The sequence below is a fragment of the Leucoraja erinacea genome, chromosome 15, assembly GCF_028641065.1.
Source record: "Leucoraja erinacea ecotype New England chromosome 15, Leri_hhj_1, whole genome shotgun sequence".
Lineage (NCBI taxonomy): Eukaryota > Metazoa > Chordata > Chondrichthyes > Rajiformes > Rajidae > Leucoraja > Leucoraja erinaceus.
The window spans coordinates 1,811,161-1,830,119 of NC_073391.1; the positions used below are offsets into that span (position 1 = coordinate 1,811,161).

Here is an 18,959-nt window from a genome sequence, read left to right on the forward strand (position 1 = left end):
CCATTCATTACAATAATGAGATATGATTACCATCAGACGATTTTTGTGTATTTTTGGACTTGCGGACAAAGTCGACTGTAAAATTTGAACCAATTAATTACCCAGGAATAACCTTTTTGTGTATTTCATTGTTCCCTAAGATTTTAATGCAGTCTAAGAGGCTTGAATCAAATTATATTACACTTTGCACATGGCTGGGAAACCTGTAGGAATGTAGCTATTCAAGACTAAAGACTTTTTTCTTTCTCTCTCCAGTCCACACCACTGCATTTAGCAGCAGGATATAACCGTGTTAACATCGTACAGCTGTTACTTCAACATGGTGCAGATGTTCATGCTAAGGATAAAGGGTAATAATTTTGATGTACACGGTGCAGGCAGATGGGAAGGGGAGGATTGGGTATGATGGGAGAAACTATAGCAGCGAGAGATGTCTGTCAACATCATGCTAAACCCATTCGGTCACACCTGCACATTGCCTGCTTGTTGGCTTTGTAAATGTTCCCCTTGTGTGAATGGGTGATTGTTGGTCAGTGCAGACTCGGTTGGCTGACACACTGTATCTTTAAACTAAACTAATCCATATATAATCTAACCAGTGTTTTGTTTTAACTATAACACCTTGCGTGGGATCTGGTCTTCTAGCTAAAATGACAACATCTTGTTAGCCTTTTTTTTAATTTATTTTTTATTTTTTATTTATTCTGTTGATGAAATGTATGGGCATTGATCATTTTCATCACTACCCCCCTTCCTCGCACGCAAGTCTTTGGTTCATAATTTAAAAAAAAAACATATTTGTATTTCAAGTGGACATAATTTCACTTTTACCTGCATCACAATTTTCTGCTCAATGTATTAACCTCTACTTTATTGCTTCTGTCTGTAGCACTGTCGGGAAGCCTATTTTGAGCAAATTTTGACAAGCTAGGACACACTCCACCTATCATTTATAATCTTGATTTGTGGAAAATCCAGCCCAACCTTTTAGAATTTATGATAACCTTCAAATTTGACTATGCTAACATCCCCGTTCCCTAGCTCCTCTGTCTTGGCCTTTTTCCGTTTCAGGTCAATAAATTGTTTCTATTCCATAAGTGTTAACTTCCTTTCTAAGTTGTTTTATCACATACACCGTAAGCACCTCTTTAAATTTGTCCGGTGTAACCTATAACTTCCTATGCTGCACTCCCTCAATAGCAAGAATGTCCTTCCTCAAATTTGGAGACCAAACCTGCACACAATACTCCAGGTGTGGTCTCGCCAGGTACAACTGCAGAAGGACCTCTTTGCTCCTATACTCAACTCCTCATGTTATGAAGGCCAACATGCCATTAGCTTTCTTAACTGCCAGCTGTACCTGCATGCTTACCTTCAGTGACAGTGATGAAGAATGGCATCTAGATCTTGTTGTACATGAGGAGTTTCAGTATAGGAGCACCATTCAGATAATCTGCAGTTGTACTGGCCACCACAGTGGATAACCTCACAGGTTTGTCCACATTAAACTTGAGGAAGGACATTCACCTACTTGTCCAAGTCATAGGAAGCATTATCATTATCCTCCTCACAGTTAAAGAGGTTGCCACCCAGCTTTGTGATAAAACAACAAGAAAGGATGTTAACTTGTGGAATCCCTTCAGTTAATGTATACCTGAAATAGAAAAAGGCCAGACACCGAGCTAGGGACGGGGACTCCACATAGTCAAATTTCTAAAGGGGACCCCTTATTCTCTAAAGGTTGTTTCCTGTCTTTCCACAAATCAAGATTATCCATGTCAGTACCCTACCCCCAATACCATGTGCTCTAATTTTGCCCACTAATTCCCTATGTGGGCCTTATCAAAGGTTTTCTGAAAGTCCAGGTACACTACATCAACTGGCTCTCCCTTGCCCATTTTTCTAGTGACATCCTCAAAAAATTCCGGAAGATTAGTCAAGCATGATTTCCCCTTTGTAAATCCATGCTGACTCGGACAGATCATGTTACTGCTATCATGAAGGCATAGAAGGAAGTAATTTCAGTCCATTGGCTCTATGCTAGCTCACATAGCTTCTGTACAATTGTCCACCAGTGTATGTGAGGTTTTGAAGGAATCAGGAGGAGGTTGGTAGGCATGTAAAAAATGTTCCATTTCTGTAGAATAAGGAAAAGGTAAATGGGATTGCTCTCAGACCAGAAGTGCCACATTACCGAGAGGGAAGAGTTGCATTTTGTTTCATTCAGACAAAGAAGCCAAATTGCAAATAAATCCTGAGGTCTTGTACAGTACAACATGAGAACAGGACCTTTGGCCCACAATGTCTGCAAACATGATGCACATAATTCATATCCTTCCATTCTCTGCATATGCCTATCCAGACATCTCATAAATCCCATGCAATTGTACATTGCAGTTTAAACCTGGTTTTAATATTTCACATTCAAATGTAAAACATTTTTTTCCTTTATTTTTAGAGATTTAGTACCTCTTCACAATGCTTGTTCCTATGGTCATTATGAAGTTACAGAGCTTTTAATTAAGGTTAGTATTTAAAGTGAATATTTAATATTTGACACTCAGAATGTGAATACCATGTGGATATTTTTGTGATTTAGGAAAATATGACAGAATGAAACTTCCAAAGTTGCTGAAGCTGAGTTCAGTATCAGCTTGAAACTTAAACTCAATTTTAGTTTTTAACTATAAATCTTGACAGCTTCAGATTGAATGGTCTTCATTTTTTTTTTAAAGTGTATATTTTTATAGTGTAAATCATTAATCAAAGTACCAAATTTAAAAAGATGCAACACCTTATTCTGCTTTTCTTCTTCTATAATGATGAATATGCATCCAGCTGGGGGTTCAATTGCAGATCTTGCCTCCCCCACGACTTGCGTAAGGGTTGCGTTCCGTTAACCCTTATGTAAGACAGAATTTGCGCATGGGAATTGCCTTAACACTAGGTAGAAACAAACCAGCAGATGCTGGATAATACACAAAAGGACACAAAGTGCTGGAGTAACTCAACAGGTTAGGCAGCATCTCTTGAGAACGTGAATAGTTGACGTTTTGTTTCTGAATCCTTCTTTAGTCTGATTCAGTCTGCTACGTTACTCTAACACTTTGTGTAATTTCACCTACAACTATATGTCGATGCTGCAGGTGTGCACCAGCGAGCCCTTCTTCAGCAGCTAACCAGTTGACGTGGCTGTTGCGGCTCGCGTTGTAGCCCCGGTTGATAATGCTTTCTTCAGGCCGCCACCATCGACGGCACGTGGGGCTCCCTCCCTCTCACCAGCTGCGCTTCTTCCTGTCAGCCATTGCTTTGTCCACTTCACCACAACTCCTCTACCACCACTGCCGCATCGTCCTCTCATCATGAGATCTGGGACTGTTTTGAAATTGGAACAGTTCAATTGAAACCAGAACAATTGATGTATTCTTTAACCATTTATTACATTTAATTTGCCTTATTTTTGAATGTTATAACTTTGCAGCATGGTGCCTATGTGAATGCCATGGACCTCTGGCAGTTTACTCCTTTGCACGAAGCTGCCTCCAAGAACAGAGTAGAAGTATGTTCCCTGCTGCTGAGCTACGGTGCTGATCCAACGTTGCTGAACTGTCATTCTAAGAGTGCCATTGATTTAGCTCCTACACCCCAACTAAAAGAACGCTTAGCTTGTAAGTTATTTTTTTCATTTGTACTGAAATGCTCGGGAGTATTAGTCCTCTGCAAAAATGAGCATATTTTCTAATATATTTTATATGTTGCCTTCATGGTAAGATTGTCCAGTCCCTTTTCTCATCGACTGTATAATACCTAATTTCTGTATACACATTTGTTAGGTTTCTATAATGTTTACTTGATCCACTGGTTTCTCTTGAGCTGTTTGGTATTTTGCAACCATCGGAAACAAAGTAGAAAGTTTTAAATCTGATAAATCAAATGTGTATATGTATGTATATACGTATATGTATGTGTATGTATTTATGTATATGTGTGTATATATATGTGTGTATATATCTGTATATTTGTGTGTATATATGTGTGTATGTGTAAATAAAAGGAAAATTATATATATACACATGTGTATATATATAATTTTCCTTTTATTTATTCATTCTCATCTTTTCTTTTTTTAAATTTTAACCTTTCGAAATAAAAGATATAATTCATTCATTCATATATAAACATGCTATGATCTGATCAGTGTCCTGCTAGCATGTTACCAGTGTTAAAATAGCAGTGCATTTTATTGTGCTATTGATATTGAAATAACTGGCCTTTAATTTATTCTTTCTATCTGAATAGCAAGAATACAGTTTTGAAACATGGGATTTCAGGAATATTATGTGATTTAATCTTAATATTTGTACATATCAATTTGTGTTCACACTTCTAGATGAGTTCAAAGGGCATTCATTGCTGCAGGCTGCAAAAGAAGCAGATGTTGCCTGTGTGAAAAAACATCTTTCCTTGGAGAACGTGAATTTCAAGCAACTCCAAACTCATGAAACTGCACTGGTGAGAATTGAAATCTGTATACTGGTTCTCTGGTTTCCTCTGCCCTAATTTATTTATTTCAGTTAAAATGAAATCATAACGTATTTTGGATTCAACCAATATTATACAATATTATATAAAAATATACAGAATACAAAAATATACAAAAACATTATTGTGACTAAGGAGGAACTCAAATTAACTCAGTAGCTCTGCTGGTGAGGGATGGAATTCAGTACCTTGCGAAGGAAGACATAGGGACTGATGAGGTAGAGTCACTGTGGATTGAGTTGAGGAATTGTAAAGGCAAGAAGACACTAATTGGTGTTATCTACAGACCCCCAAATAGTAGCCCGGATGTTGTGTGTAAGTTGCAGCAGGAGTTAAAACTGGCATGTAACAAAGGTAATGCCACTGTGATGATGGGGGATTTCAATATGCAGGTAGACAGGGAAAATCAGGTTGGTTCAGGACCCCAAGAAAGAAGGTTTGTAGAGTGCCTCCGTGATGGATTCTTAGAGCAGCTTGTAGGAGCCAACCAGAGAAAAGGCAATTCTGGATTAAGTGTTGTCTAATGAACCAGATTTGATAAGAGAACTCGAGGTAAAGGAACCGCTTGGAGGTAGTGATCATAATATGATTAGTTTTAGTCTGCAATTTGAGGAGGAGAAGGTTAAAGCAGAAGTGTCAGTGATGCAGTTGAACAAAGGGGAATATGAAGGCATGAGAGAGGAGCTGGCCAAGGTAGACTGGAAAGTGATCCTAGCAGGAATGACGGTGGAACAACAATGGCAGGAATTTCTGGGCATAATCCGGGAGACGTAGGATCATTTCATTCCAAAAAGGAAGAAAGATTCTAAGGGGAGTAGGAGGCAACCGTGGCTGACAAGAGAAGTTAGGGATAGAATAAAACTAAAAGAAAAGATGTATAACACAGCAAAGAGTAGCCGGAAGCCAGAGGATTGGGAAACTTTCATAGGACAACGGAAGGAAACAAAACAGGCAATACGGGCTGAAAAGATGAAGTACGAAGGGAAGCTGGCCAGGAATATAAAGAAGGACAGTAAAAGCTTCTTTAGATATGTTACGGGAAAAAGAGTAGCACCAAAGTCAAATGTGGGTCCCTTGAAGGCAGACACGGGTGAAATTATTATGGGTAGCGAGGAATTGGCAGAAGATTTGAACAGGTACTTTGGATCTGTGATCACTAAGGAAGACACAAGCAATCTCCCAGATGTACTGGAGGACAGAAGATCTAAGGGGGCAGAGGAACTGAAATAAATTTTCATTAGGCGAGAAATAGTATTGGGTAGGCTAATGGGACTGAAGGATGATAAATCCCCTGGGCATGATGGTCTGCATCCCAGGGTCCTCAGGGAGGTGGCTCTAGAAATAGTGGACGCATTATTGATCATTTTTCAATGTTCAATAGATTCAGGATCAGTTCCTGTGGATTGGAGGATAGCTAATGTTATCCTACTTTTCAAGAAAGGAGCGAGAGAGAAAATGGGGAATTACAGACCAGTTAGCCTGACTTCAGTGGTGGGAAAGATGCTGGAGTCAATTATTAAAGAGTAATAATGGGGCATTTGGATAGCAGGAATAGGATTAGTCCAAGTCAACATGGATTTATGAAAGGGAAATCATGCTTAACTAATCTTCTGGAATTCTTTGAGGATGTGACAAGTAAAATGGATGAAGGGGAGCCAGTGGATGTAGTGTATCTATACTTTCAGAAAGCCTTAGACAAGGTCTCGCACGGGAGACTGGTGACTAAAATTAGAGCACATGGTATTGGGGATAGGGTGTTGACATGGATAGAAAATTGGTTGGCAGACAGGAAGCAAAGAGTAGGAGTGAATGGGTCCTTTTCAGAATGGCAGGCAGTGGCGAGTGGAGTGCCGCAAGGATCGGTGCTGGGGCCGCAACTGTTTACCATATATATTAATGATTTGGAAGCGGGAATAAGGAGCAACACTAGCAAGTTTGCAGATGACACAAAGCTGGGTGGCAGTGTGAACTGTGAAGAGGATGTTAGGAGGTTGCACGGTGACCTGGACAGGTTGAGTGAGTGGGCAGGTGCGTGGCAGATGCAGTATAATAAAGATAAATGTGACGTTATCCACTTTGGCGGCAAAAACAAAGGGGCAGATTATTATCTCAATGGGGTTAGGTTAGGCAAGGGGAAGATTCAGCAAGACCTGGGTGTCCTTGTACACCGGTCACTGAAAGTTGGCGTGCAGGTACAGCATGCAGAGAAGAAAGCTAATGGAATGTTGGCCTTCATAACAAGAGGACAGTATAGGAGTAAAGAGGTTCTTCTGCAGTTGTATAGGGTTCTGTTAAGACCGCATCTGGAGTATTGTGTCCCGTTTTGGTCTCCTAATTTGAGGATGGACATCCTTGTGATTGAGGCAGTGCAGCATAGGTTCACGAAATTGATCCCTGGGATGGCGGGACCGTCATATGAGGAAAGATTGAAAAGACTAGGCTTGTATTCACTGGAGTTTAGAAGGATGGGGGGATATCTGATAGAAACATATAAAATTATAAATGCAGGAAAAATTATAAATGCAGGAAAAATGTTCCCAATGTTGGGCGAGTCCAGAACCAGGGGCCACAGTCTTAGAATAAAGGGGAGGCCAAACCTTTTCACCCAGTTGTGAATTTGTGGAATTCCCTGCCACAGAGGGCAATGGAGGCCAAATCACTAGATGGATATAAGAGAGAGTTAGATAGAGCTCTAGGGGCTAGTGGAATCAAGGGATATGGGGAGAAGGCAGGCATGGGTTATTGATTGGGGACGATCAGCCATTATCACAATGAATGGCGGTTCTTGCTCGAAGGGCCGAATGGCCGCCTCCTGCACCTATTTTCTATGTTTCTAAATATATTAAGCTATTCAGGATATTTAAAAAGCATAAAAATCTTAACCTTTAGTCTTTAGGGCTATTGAGCAAATGTGACCGTAATCATAGCTGGTTAGCAAAGCCATGCATGCTAAGAGGGAAATATTTTTATTGAAGTAAGCCAAGATGCTCATAATTTTGTTCAAAAATTAAACCTTTGTTGAAGCCACTTTTAATTCAATTAATGATTTAATTAAATTATGGGGGGGGGGGGATGGAACCCCTTGCTTTCAAACTGATGTAAAATTATATAATGCCACCTTTTAATCATAACCTTGTGACCCATTAAAAAAATTAAGACATTACTTCTGCACTATCCTAGCTTGATTTTTATGCTATTTGAAACTAAAAGTTTTATTAAACGTTATTTATCTTGGTTGAATTATTATTTAGAAATGGAGTTTAACAGTTTTTTAATTTTTATTTGGTTTGACATCCGCAGTTATTGTAGGAAAGTTGTTTGTAATAATTTTGTGGATACCAACGTGCTTCATGTGTACTCTAAAAATCGAATAAATCTACAAATGTAGCTTTCTTCATTTGTCCATATCTTGACTAGGTGGTTTGAATATACAAATATTCTATGTAATGGAATCTTTTAACCTTATAGCATTTTGCTGCTGCATCTCCATATCCAAAACGAAAACAGGTGGCTGAGCTACTATTAAGAAAAGGAGCTAATGTTGATGAAAAGACAAAAGAGTAAGATGATTTGGAAAGTTTTACGTTGACATTTTTACATGTTGTAAGATTTGTATGTATGTATTTACATGTTCTTCAACGTATCTCTAAACTATTATTTTAGCCTCATGACACCCCTCCATGTGGCATCAGAAAAGGCCCATAATGATATAATTGAAATACTCATCAAAAATGATGCAAAGGTATGTACCTTTTCTATACCATAAGTTTTGTGTATAATATAATTATGATTTATCATATGACTTTTGTAATGTTTATGTCATTCACATGATGCATAAGCAGGTTGGGGTTCTGAAATTTGTACCACTTGGTCTAAGCAGACTTTGTTGAAAGTGAGTTCTGTGAATCATCGTATAACATTCGACGGAGCCCGTGGCTGGGGCCTGGGTCGGGCACCACTGAGGCATCTTGGGAGGACCCGTCAGTGATAGTGGAGAGGTCGGTGCGGCGGTCGATGATGGTGCCGACCGACGGACGAGGACGGACCACCAGGAAGTGTGGACGCAGCTGCCGAGGGATGGAACAAAGGAGGACCCGGCGTGGGGGGACCGCCGTGAGGGAGGGGGAAGAGCAACGGCGATCCAGCGTGAGGGAGGGGGAGGGAAGGTTGCAGAACAAAGGGGGACGCCGTGGATACTTTGAAAAGCGCCCTTTATGTGGGGACTATTTGCACACCTTGGGAATGCAAGCAAAGAATTTCACTGTTACTTGTCACATGTGACAATAAAGTATTCATGCATTCATTATGATTAATAGGTGAATGCCCTGGACAGTCTTGGTCAGACACCTTTACACAGGGCTGCTCGCTGTGGCCATCATCACACATGTCGCTTTTTGCTGGCTTCTGGATCTGATTCATTAATAATATCTCTTCACGGTTTCACTGCATCACAGATGGGTAATGAAAGTGTGCAGCAGATTTTACAAGGTAGAAACATTTAGTTCATGGGTTCTGTTCTGTGTTCCAATCTTTCAATGCCATTGCCTGTCTGTTTTGTCAAATATCCTGATAGTTGGTTCCCTGCCTTCAGAAAAAGGGACTCCCTTATCTGTAGTTGTTCGTGGCAATCTGATTAATGTCAGCAGTATTATCTTTTTTTTAATGTATTAGGGATGGGTGGTGGGAGCAATGTAGACAAGATCAGTGGCAAGACCAAAAACTTCATCTGTCCAAATACTTCTTCTATACCTATTTCCCACCAATCACAATTTCCTCTCTTAACACAGAAAAACGTGCTCATGCTTCAGTCATTCAGCCCCATTATCTTGAAGAGACTTTATGATCCTCCTGATTTGCGACTTCCCTCTGCCTTCCCCTCTGAAAATGACCAAATCCTTATCCAGAGTTCCTGCACTTTCGAATGTTCAGAGCTCCCTTTATCAACCTCACAGGCTAAACCCGACATTATTTTTATGTCATCTGTAACTTTCCGCTTTGTTCACTCAGATGTGAACAGCTAACTCGCTACCCATCATCATTCCCTTTCCCCAGCCCAGCATCATCACTGCTACCAATTATTATTTTTATCTGCCTCCACATGTTTCATAATACAGATTGTTCAATAGTACAGAGTTGAAGCAAAGCCAATGGGCAGTGTTTTGAACAGAGCCTGTGCTTATTTTTAGAAATGTTTTATACCATTTTGTCCTTTCTTCCCAAATAGGTGCCATGGTTGGAAATTGTGCTTCTGATAGACAGCTATTGGAAGCATCCAAAAGTGGAGACTTGGATGTTGTCAAGGTAATTTTTGTTTTGCCCCCAGTAATTCAGCCCTTTTTGTTGTTGCTAGCACAATAAACGTTTTGAACCTGTGAAACCTAGCTATTAGGTCACATATGAATCTCATTTTGATGCTTTAAATGTTATTAAAATCAACGAGGAGGAAAAAACTCCCAGGTCATGGTCGTACAGCATGGAAATAGTCCCTTCAGCCCAAATTGCCCATGCTGATCAAGATTCCCCATCTACAGTGATCCCCATCTGCCTGCATTTGGCCCATATCCCTCTGAACCTTTCCTATCCATGTTCCTGTCCCAATGTCATTGAAATGTTGGTATAGTATCTGCCTCTTCTTCCTCTTCTTTCAACTCATTTCATGTATCCATTTCCTGTGTGGAAAAAGATTCCCCATTGGTTCCTACTAAATCGTTCCCCTTATACCTTCTTCTTCTTGCGTATGGCGTGCACAGCCTAAAGTTGCAGGATAACTTGTTCTATTTGATCTTACTTGATTGTGCACGCCAGGTTGATTGCATTCGTCGAAACAGGGCGGACCACGTGAAGGTTGGAATCTCCCACCCCCCCCCTTATACCTAAAACCTATGATCTCTGATTCTTGATTCGGGGTAGATGCACACATTATTTTACTCTATTCCCCTCATAATCTTGTAGACCTCTTAGATCATCCTACATCCTCCTGCGCTCCAAGGAATATAGTCCTAACCTGCCCAACCTCTGCCTGTAACTCGGGCCATAAAGTCCTGATAACATTCTCATAAAACATCTGAAGGAGGGATCTCACCCCGAAACGTCACCTATTCCTTTTCTCCAGAGATGTTGTCTGACCCGCTGAGTTACCCCAGCTTTTTGTGTCAACCTTTGGTTTAAACCAGCATCTGCAGTTCCTTCCTACACATCTCGCTGCATTCTTTCCAGTTTAACAACTTCTTGTCTGTAGCAGGATGACCAAAACTGAACACAATATCCTAAAAGTGGCATCGCCAATGTATTGTACAATTGTGAAATAACATCCTAACTTCCATAGTTAAGGGGTGAAGATGTTATGTTTAGGATAATGTAGTCTGTTGTTAAAAAAGATGTTGAGGTTATTGTCCATACGTATCGGGGTTCAATCTAAATCTTTCAATGTCATCCCCAGAGCAAAGAGTGGGAAGATGCATGGCAGATGCAGTATAATGTGGATAAATGGGACTTTGGTGGCAAGAACAGGAAGGCAGATTATTATCTGAATTAGATTAGGAGAAGGGGAGGTGCAACGGGACCTGGGTGTGCTTGCGCGTCAGTCACTGAAAGTAAGCATGCAGGTCCAGCAGACAGTGAAGAAAGCTAATCTTCACATGAAGTAAGACTGGATAGACTCGGCTTGCACTTGCTCGAATTTAGAAGATTGAGGGAGGGGTTGGGCAGGCAGATGCATGAGGATTGTTCCCGATGTTGGGGAAGTCCAGAACAAGGGGTCATAGTTTAAGGATAAAGGGGAATTAGTTTAGGACTGAGATGAGAAAAACATTTTTTACACGGAGAATGGTGAATCTCTGGAATTCTCTGCCACAGAATGTAGTTGAGGCCAGTTCATTGGCTATATTTAAGAGGGAGTTAGATGTGGCCCTTGTGGCTAAAGGGTTCGGGGGTATGGAGAGAAAGCAGGTACAGGATACTGAGTTGGATGATCAGCCATGATCATGTTGATCATATTGAATGGTCGAATGGACTACTCCTGCACCTATTTTCTATGTTTCTTATGGCATGTTGGCCTTCATAGCGAAAGGATTTGAGTTTAGGAGCAAGGAGGTCCTGCTGCAGTTGTACAGGGCCCTGTTGAGACTGCACCTGAAATATTGTGTGCAATTGTGGTCTCCTAATACGAGGAAGAACATCATTACTATTGAGGGAGTGCAGCATAGGTTCACCAGGTTAATTTCCGGGATGGTGGGACTCGCATATGATGAAACAATGGTCGACTGGGCTTGTATACTCTGGAATTTAGAAGGATGAGAAGGGATCTTATAGAAACATATAAAATCCCTAAAGGATTGGGCAGGCTACATGCAGGAAAATTGTTCCTGATGTTAGGGGAGTCCAGAACCAGGGGTCACAGTTTAAGAATAAGGGGTAGGCCATTTAGGATTGAGATGAGGAAAAACTTCTTCACCCAGAGAGTTGTGAATCTGTGGAATTCTCTGCCACAGAAAGCAGTGGAGGCCAATTCACTGGATGTTTTCAAGAGAGAGTTAGATTTAACAGAATCAAGGGATATGGGGAGAAAGCAGGAACGGGGTACTGATTTTAGATGATCAGCCATGATCATATTGAATGTTGGCTCGAAGGGCCGAATGGCTTACCTCTGCACCTATTTATCTATGTCTACGTTTCTATGAAAGTAGTCAAGTTGTTTGATAAATAGTTTAAACTTCATTGAGGTAATGTGGCAGATCGGGAATGTTGATTATCTAATCAAAAATGTTTCAAAAACAAAGATTTTTTTTTCCCCAAATGACGCAGCTGAAGTGTCAAAAAGTCATAAAGCATGGAGGAAAAAAAGACCATTGAAGCAAATAATATTATATCAAATCAACTTGATTCATTTTCAGACGAGATTGAACAACAGTTTAGAAAGACTGTAGGGTGGGATTGAGATGTGTAAGCATAGCACAAGGTTCTTGGGATCAAATGCCCCTGGAAGTGTTCTTCCAATTGGTGTCGCAACTACATTTCCAGCTTCTAGGCTTTGTAGAGTGTTGGTTGCGGATTCTTGCCCTTTGCAAGTCCTTGGGGAATCAAAACTGTTTGCATGAATAAAGATACTTTTCATTTCAGAAAATATGCACTCATCAGAATGTAAACTGCAGAGATGTAGAAGGCCGCCAGTCTACCCCACTCCACTTTGCAGCTGGTTACAACCGTGTATCTATCGTGGAATATTTGTTAGAAAATGGTGCTGACGTTCATGCCAAAGACAAAGGGTAATATTTAATTTCTGTGGCTCTCCATTTTATTGGAAATGGTTTCCTAAACAATCGACAATAAATGCATAATTTAATTAGTTTGTCATAAAAGTTGACAGAAAATTTATCAGTTGAAATGTGAAATTGTGATTGTAATTGCTCGAGGGACCAGCTTTAATATTTTTGTAATACCAAATCGTTTCTCCTTATATGTAAGAAGGAACTGCAGATCCTGGTTTAAACTGAAGATAGAAACAAAAAGCTGGAGTAGGACAGGCAGCATCTCTGGAAAGAAGGAATGGGTGACGTTTCAGGTCGAGACCCTTCTTCATACTGGTCCAGTCTGAATAAGGATTTCGACCCGAAACATCATCCATTCCTTCTCTCCAGCGATGCTGCCTGTCCAATTTCTCCTCACACTTCTCTTAGTTAATCTAGCAGGATGTTTTGTTTAACTTCAAAAGGAGTGATCGATCATTTTCAATTTCTGATACAAAGATTACATGTATCGGGGGGGACACTCGGCCAGCTGTATTGTGAATTCACAATGTTCACAATTACCTTTTTGTTAAACTTTACTTGTTTGAAATTGCTCAATGTATTTGGACGTTTTGATGAGAATTATATTAATTCCTTAAAATTCTAGACCTCTGTTTCTCATTTCACTATTTTGTCCTTTTTATCTCTTTCAGAGGTTTGGTTCCATTGCACAATGCATGCTCGTATGGACATTATGAAGTGGCAGAGCTGCTGATTAAACATGGTGCAGTGGTTAACGTAGCTGATTTGTGGAAGTTTACTCCTTTACATGAAGCTGCTGCCAAGGGAAAATATGAAATTTGTAAACTTCTGTTAATAGTAAGTTAGTCTATTCAAATGGCTTGAATTTCCCTGTAGAAATATTACTTGAGACTTTATTAAATCTGGCAAGTTTTGTCATTTGAATAGTTAAATGTGGAAATCAGGACATATCTGTCTGAAATCTTCTTGGAACTGGGCTATGACGATATCTTGCTGAAATGTGGGATTTAGATTAGTGGCTGGCTGTTCTCAACTAAAAATACATTTACATTGAAGAGACATTCCTTTGGGTTTTATTTAGTATTGGAGATTTTAGGTTGGTTTCTTTGTATTTTATCTTGCTTTTCACAGATTTGTATACAATTGAGTTACAAGTTGTGTCTAAGTAATAACTCTTTAGTTGGTCACAAAATGATATTCAGCTGGTTGTCCAATTTGCACATTCCCCTTTCAGGTTACTGTATTGTTTCAGATTTGAAAATTCCAATTCTCAGAGCAAAACTCGTAAGGCTGGATCTTGCAAAGGTTGACAGCAGTTCTTGGCCAAATTGCAGGCATTTGGTCATCCATCAGTATTAGACAGATGCAGACTTCTGCAGGAGTGTGGAAATCTCTATATCCAGCAGTGATTTCCTGACTGCACTCTGACATTGGATTGCATGCCAGTCCACTCATTTGAAAGAAAAATAAATAGCTATAAGAGAGCAGGATCAGCATGTGGTAACCTTCAGTTTTTGAACAGATACTGTAATGTTCCTGTGGGGTTTTGTTTTTAACATGTTGAACAGTAATTTGATTTGATTATTTTTCCTGGGGCATGGTTTTGCCAGCTGTCAATTTATACTTGGGCCTTTTTGTAGCAGGGCTTGTTCTTCCCCATCATATGACATTCAGTCCGATCATTTAGCATCAGGGCCACACCCGACAACAAGTTGACATCTGAGAACAGCAAAAGTTAAGCTCGTGATTGAGTGAAAGGGAAGATGAGTGTTGACATTTTGTTGCTGTCAGCATAACACCAAAGGCATGTTTGTTTGTGGTTCTGTACATAAACTTGAAATTCAACTGCATTGTTCAAAAACAAAACTCAAGTAATTTTTAGTTGTACAGCACAGAAAGTAGTCCTTTTGCTTCCACATCTATGCTGATTGACACTAACTCCATTTGCCTGCAGTAGGTCTGTATTGTTCCAGGACTTACCCATTTATTTACCTATATAAATGTCTCATAAATATAGTGATTCCTCAGGCAGTGGGACCAGACTTTTAACATCTCATTCAAAATATAGTAACCCTAAAGTGCCTGTCCCACTGCGGGGACCTAATTTGCGAGTTTAGAAGAGTTTGCGCTCGACTCAAACTCGTAGCATGGTTTACACGTGGTCTTAGGAGGTCACTGTAACTCTCCTTCATGCTCGAGGGAAGTTCCCACATACTTGCAGCCTCAGTTTGGTCAAGGAAAACTTTTCAGCATGCTGAAAAATTTTCCGCGAGTAAAAATTGGTCGGCATGGTACTTTTGAACTCGTAGTGCAGTGGAGTGGTGTCGCTATGTCGTTATAGGCAGTCGAGGTAGCCATAGGCATCTCCTTTGCTGACCGGGCATTTTAATTGGCTCATTGGATTTTTCAGAACCAAGGAAAACTGATCGGTAATGTTAAATGCCTGCTAAGCTTTAATAAAATTTGGCTGGCTTCTTAAAAATGTCTTCACTTATTTTCCCCCTCCCCCTTTTCTCCACCTTTTCTCCCCCGCGCTCTCTAAAGGACTTACCGTACGTACACTGTGCCAGTCGCCTTTTCCCTTCCTGTTCATCGCGGGTGTGAATTTCAGGCAGCGCTCGCGGCTTCCCTGGCCCCCCACCTTTGCGATGTGTTTGTGCGTGTGTGCGGTCAGTCGATCCAGCTCACGGTTTCATCACTGACGGTCGATCCAGCTCGAGGTTTTTCAGGCGAGTGCCCTCGAGCTTGAAGGTCGAAGACAGTTGTTGAAAAGTCGCGTTAGTGGGACAGGCCCTTAACCCTTTTTTGGGGATTTCATTGTAGTAGTGTGGTGAGAAAATCAATGAGGAAACAAAAAAGCAAATTAAAATAGTGTGATTTGTGTGAGTCATAGAGTGATACAGTGTGGAAACAGGCCCAACTTGCCCACACTGACCAACATGTCCCAGCTACATTAGTCCCACCTGCCCATGATTGGTCCATATTCCTTCAAACCAATCCTATCCATGTACCTGTCTAACTGTTTCTTAAACGTCCCTGCCTCAATTACCTCATCTGGCAGCTTATTCCATACACCCACCATCCTTTGTGTGAAAAAGTTACCCCTCAGGTATAATCTATTCCCATTCACCTTAAATCTATGTTCTCTGTTCCTCGATTCACCTACTTTGGGCAAGAGTCTCTGTGCATCTACCCGATCTATTCCTCGCATGATTTTATACACCTCTATAAGATCACCCCTCATCCCCCTGCACTCCAAGGAGTCCTAGCCTACCCAACCTCTCCCTACAGCTCAGACCATCTAGTCCTGGGGTCCAACTGATAGTTGTATATTTATGCAAATGAAGTGAATAATATTGGCAAATGTATTCATTATTTATTCAAACTAAATTCTAGCATGGCGCTGATCCAACCAAGAAGAACCGGGATGGAAATACAGCATTAGATCTAATAAAGGATGGAGACATTGACATACAAGACCTCCTGAGTGGCGATGCTGCCTTACTTGATGCTGCAAAGAAGGGGTGCATGGCCAGGGTGAAGAAATTATGCATAATAGAGAATGTTAACTGCAGAGATACCCAGGGAAGACATTCAACACCCTTGCATTTAGCAGGTCTGATTTTGTTAAATCTATATTTTATTTTATGCATATAGTATGCATATAGTATATTGCATGTATTTTTAACCGTCTTGAACTCGGAATATGCAAAATATCTGGGTATTTAAATTTGAAGAACAATGCACATTAGACTTTTTTCCTTTAAAGTTACTTTTAAGCTTCTCATTGTCACCATATTGATCCTGTTAGATTTTTTAATACCAGAATACAGGATGCTAGGTAATCTATTTTAGACGACCTGACAAAAGTTTTGAAAATTAAGCCATCAGTTTTTGATATTGTTAGTCAATAATTTCTACTAAGATCACCTTCTGGCAATAGTCTGTACTTTGGCCATTTAAAGAGAAATCAAGAACAAACCAGGATGGAGTCTCAAATCGAATTAAGTGTAATATAAATCATTGATAAATCCAGTGAGAAATGTATTGGGAAAAAAACCCAGATTCATGAGGCAGGGAATATGTAGCTCAATGCACTCGGGAGTGATTAAGTCCATAACAAAGGTACACCTCTACAATAGGCAATAAATGCAGGAGTAGGCTATTTGGCCCTTCGAGCCAGCACCGCCATTCATGTGATCATGGCTGATCATCCCCAATCAATAACCCGTGCCTGCCTTCTCCCCATATCCCTTGATTCCACTAGCCCCTAGAGCTCTATCTAACTCTCTTAAATCCATCCAGTGATTTGGCCTCCACTGACCTCTGTGGCAGGGAATTCCATAAATTCACAATTCTCTGGGTGAAAACGTTTTTTCTCATCTCAGTCTTAAATGGCCTCCCCTTTATACTAAGACTGTGGCCCCTGGTTCTGGACTCGCCCAACATAGGGAACATTTTTCCTGCATCTAGCTTGTCCAGTCCTTTTATATTTTTATATGTTTCTATAAGATCCCCTCTCATCCTTCTAAACTCCAGTGAATACAAGCCTAGTCTTTTCAATCTTTCCTCATATGACAGTCCCGTCATCCCAGGGATCAATCTTGTGAACCTTCGCTGCACTGCCTCAATCACAAGGATGTCCTTCCTCAAATTAGGAGACCAAAACTGTACACAATACTGCAGATGTGGTCTTACCAGAACCCTATACAACTGCAGAAGAACCTCTTTACTCCTATGCTGAAATCTTCTTGTGATGAAGGCCAACATTCCATTAGCTTTCTTCACTGCGTGCTGTGCCTGCACGGCAACTTTCAGTGACTGGTGCACAAGGACACCCAGGTACTGCTGTATCTCCCCCTTACCTTACCTAACCTCTGATGGCTTTGCAGAAGTTGTAAACCATTTGATAACTTGGGATAATTTGACTTGAAGACCGAAGGCTTGGACTTCACCTGGGAAAGGATGCATATTTTCCGGTTGGGGAACACTTGTATTGTCTTGGCATGCACTCTACACATTAACAATGGCAGTCTGCAATGGCAGTGGCATACTCAATTAGATCAGCTGCAGTGTCCTTGAATATGGTGCAGTTCACCGACTCAAAGCAGTCACGAAAGATCTCATCTATTTCCTCAGACCAGCACTGTACAACTTTCTGATAAGCAAGAAATTAGAAGCACAGCCAGATAGTCACATTTTCCAAAATGCGGCCAGAGGATGGAGTGGTAAGCATCTTTTGATGGTTGTGTAACAATGGTCAAGGGAGCTTGGGCCTCCGGTCGAATAGTAAACGTGTTTAATGTATTGTAGTACACTCTTGAGGTTGGCTGGGTTAAAGTTCCTGACTATTGGGAACAAGGCCTTGGCTTCATTTCAAGGCTCTTGTAGCAGTGTTGTACAGTTATCCATTTACGAGCAATTTTAAGTGCCTAACCCAAGCATAGGAATCTGTTAACTTTAACATATCAAGAGGAAACTGATTATCCATTTAAGCGAATATTGTTCAGCCTCGATGCTCGACTCATGATGGCAACTCCTGAAGCTGTTAATAATCAAGGTTGAAATATGGCCAAAGTTCAAAACCCCACAATTTTCTCTAACTTATTTACCATTGTAATCACATCTTGAGGTTCTGGCAACAGTTGAATATTCAACTTTACATCTTAATCTTCCAAATTTAAATTGTTTTTAATCATTCCCAGGCATCTACTTATCGGTTATGAAATGGAATCAAAGCAGAATTTTAACCATGGCCAATTTACAGAATACATAATAGCAGTGAGAAACATGCTGCATATTTTTCCATCCATTGGAGTAAATAATTTAAAACTGCACAAGTCTAGTCTACAAGTGTTGAGGTTCCCATGTTCAGTGGATTGTCTACACATAGATTGGAGATTTATACATTGTACAAATTGAAGTGATAATTTTCTATTTAATAATTGTACAAAGCAGTTAACCATTGACGTTGCAAGATTTTATCTTTTACTTCAATGCCATGTTTGTACTGTGAGCTTCAGAATGTGTCTGTGCCCTAGTAATATTACCTATTCTATTTGTTTCCAAATATATTTACCGTTAGTTGACAACCATATCTTCAGCAGCTAAGATCCTAAGTGCTTGTAATCCCTCTAAATCTTTCTGTCT

The 18,959-nt window shown here is 40.4% G+C and overlaps 1 protein-coding gene across 4 annotated transcripts in view; it reads left to right on the top strand.

Annotated features, from left to right (window-relative positions):
- LOC129703893 (poly [ADP-ribose] polymerase tankyrase-2-like) overlaps positions 1 to 18,959 on the top strand; it is a 70,352-nt gene that overhangs the window by 33,646 nt on the left and 17,747 nt on the right. For all 4 annotated transcript variants that reach the window (XM_055646583.1, XM_055646582.1, XM_055646584.1 and 1 more), the window contains 11 exons: positions 256 to 350; positions 2,459 to 2,525; positions 3,482 to 3,668; positions 4,391 to 4,512; positions 8,011 to 8,102; positions 8,206 to 8,284; positions 8,859 to 9,030; positions 9,767 to 9,843; positions 12,661 to 12,806; positions 13,481 to 13,646; positions 16,206 to 16,425. In XM_055646583.1, the coding sequence (XP_055502558.1) occupies positions 256 to 350; positions 2,459 to 2,525; positions 3,482 to 3,668; positions 4,391 to 4,512; positions 8,011 to 8,102; positions 8,206 to 8,284; positions 8,859 to 9,030; positions 9,767 to 9,843; positions 12,661 to 12,806; positions 13,481 to 13,646; positions 16,206 to 16,425 (1,423 nt within the window). The remainder of the gene's footprint in view (positions 1 to 255; positions 351 to 2,458; positions 2,526 to 3,481; positions 3,669 to 4,390; positions 4,513 to 8,010; positions 8,103 to 8,205; positions 8,285 to 8,858; positions 9,031 to 9,766; positions 9,844 to 12,660; positions 12,807 to 13,480; positions 13,647 to 16,205; positions 16,426 to 18,959) is intronic.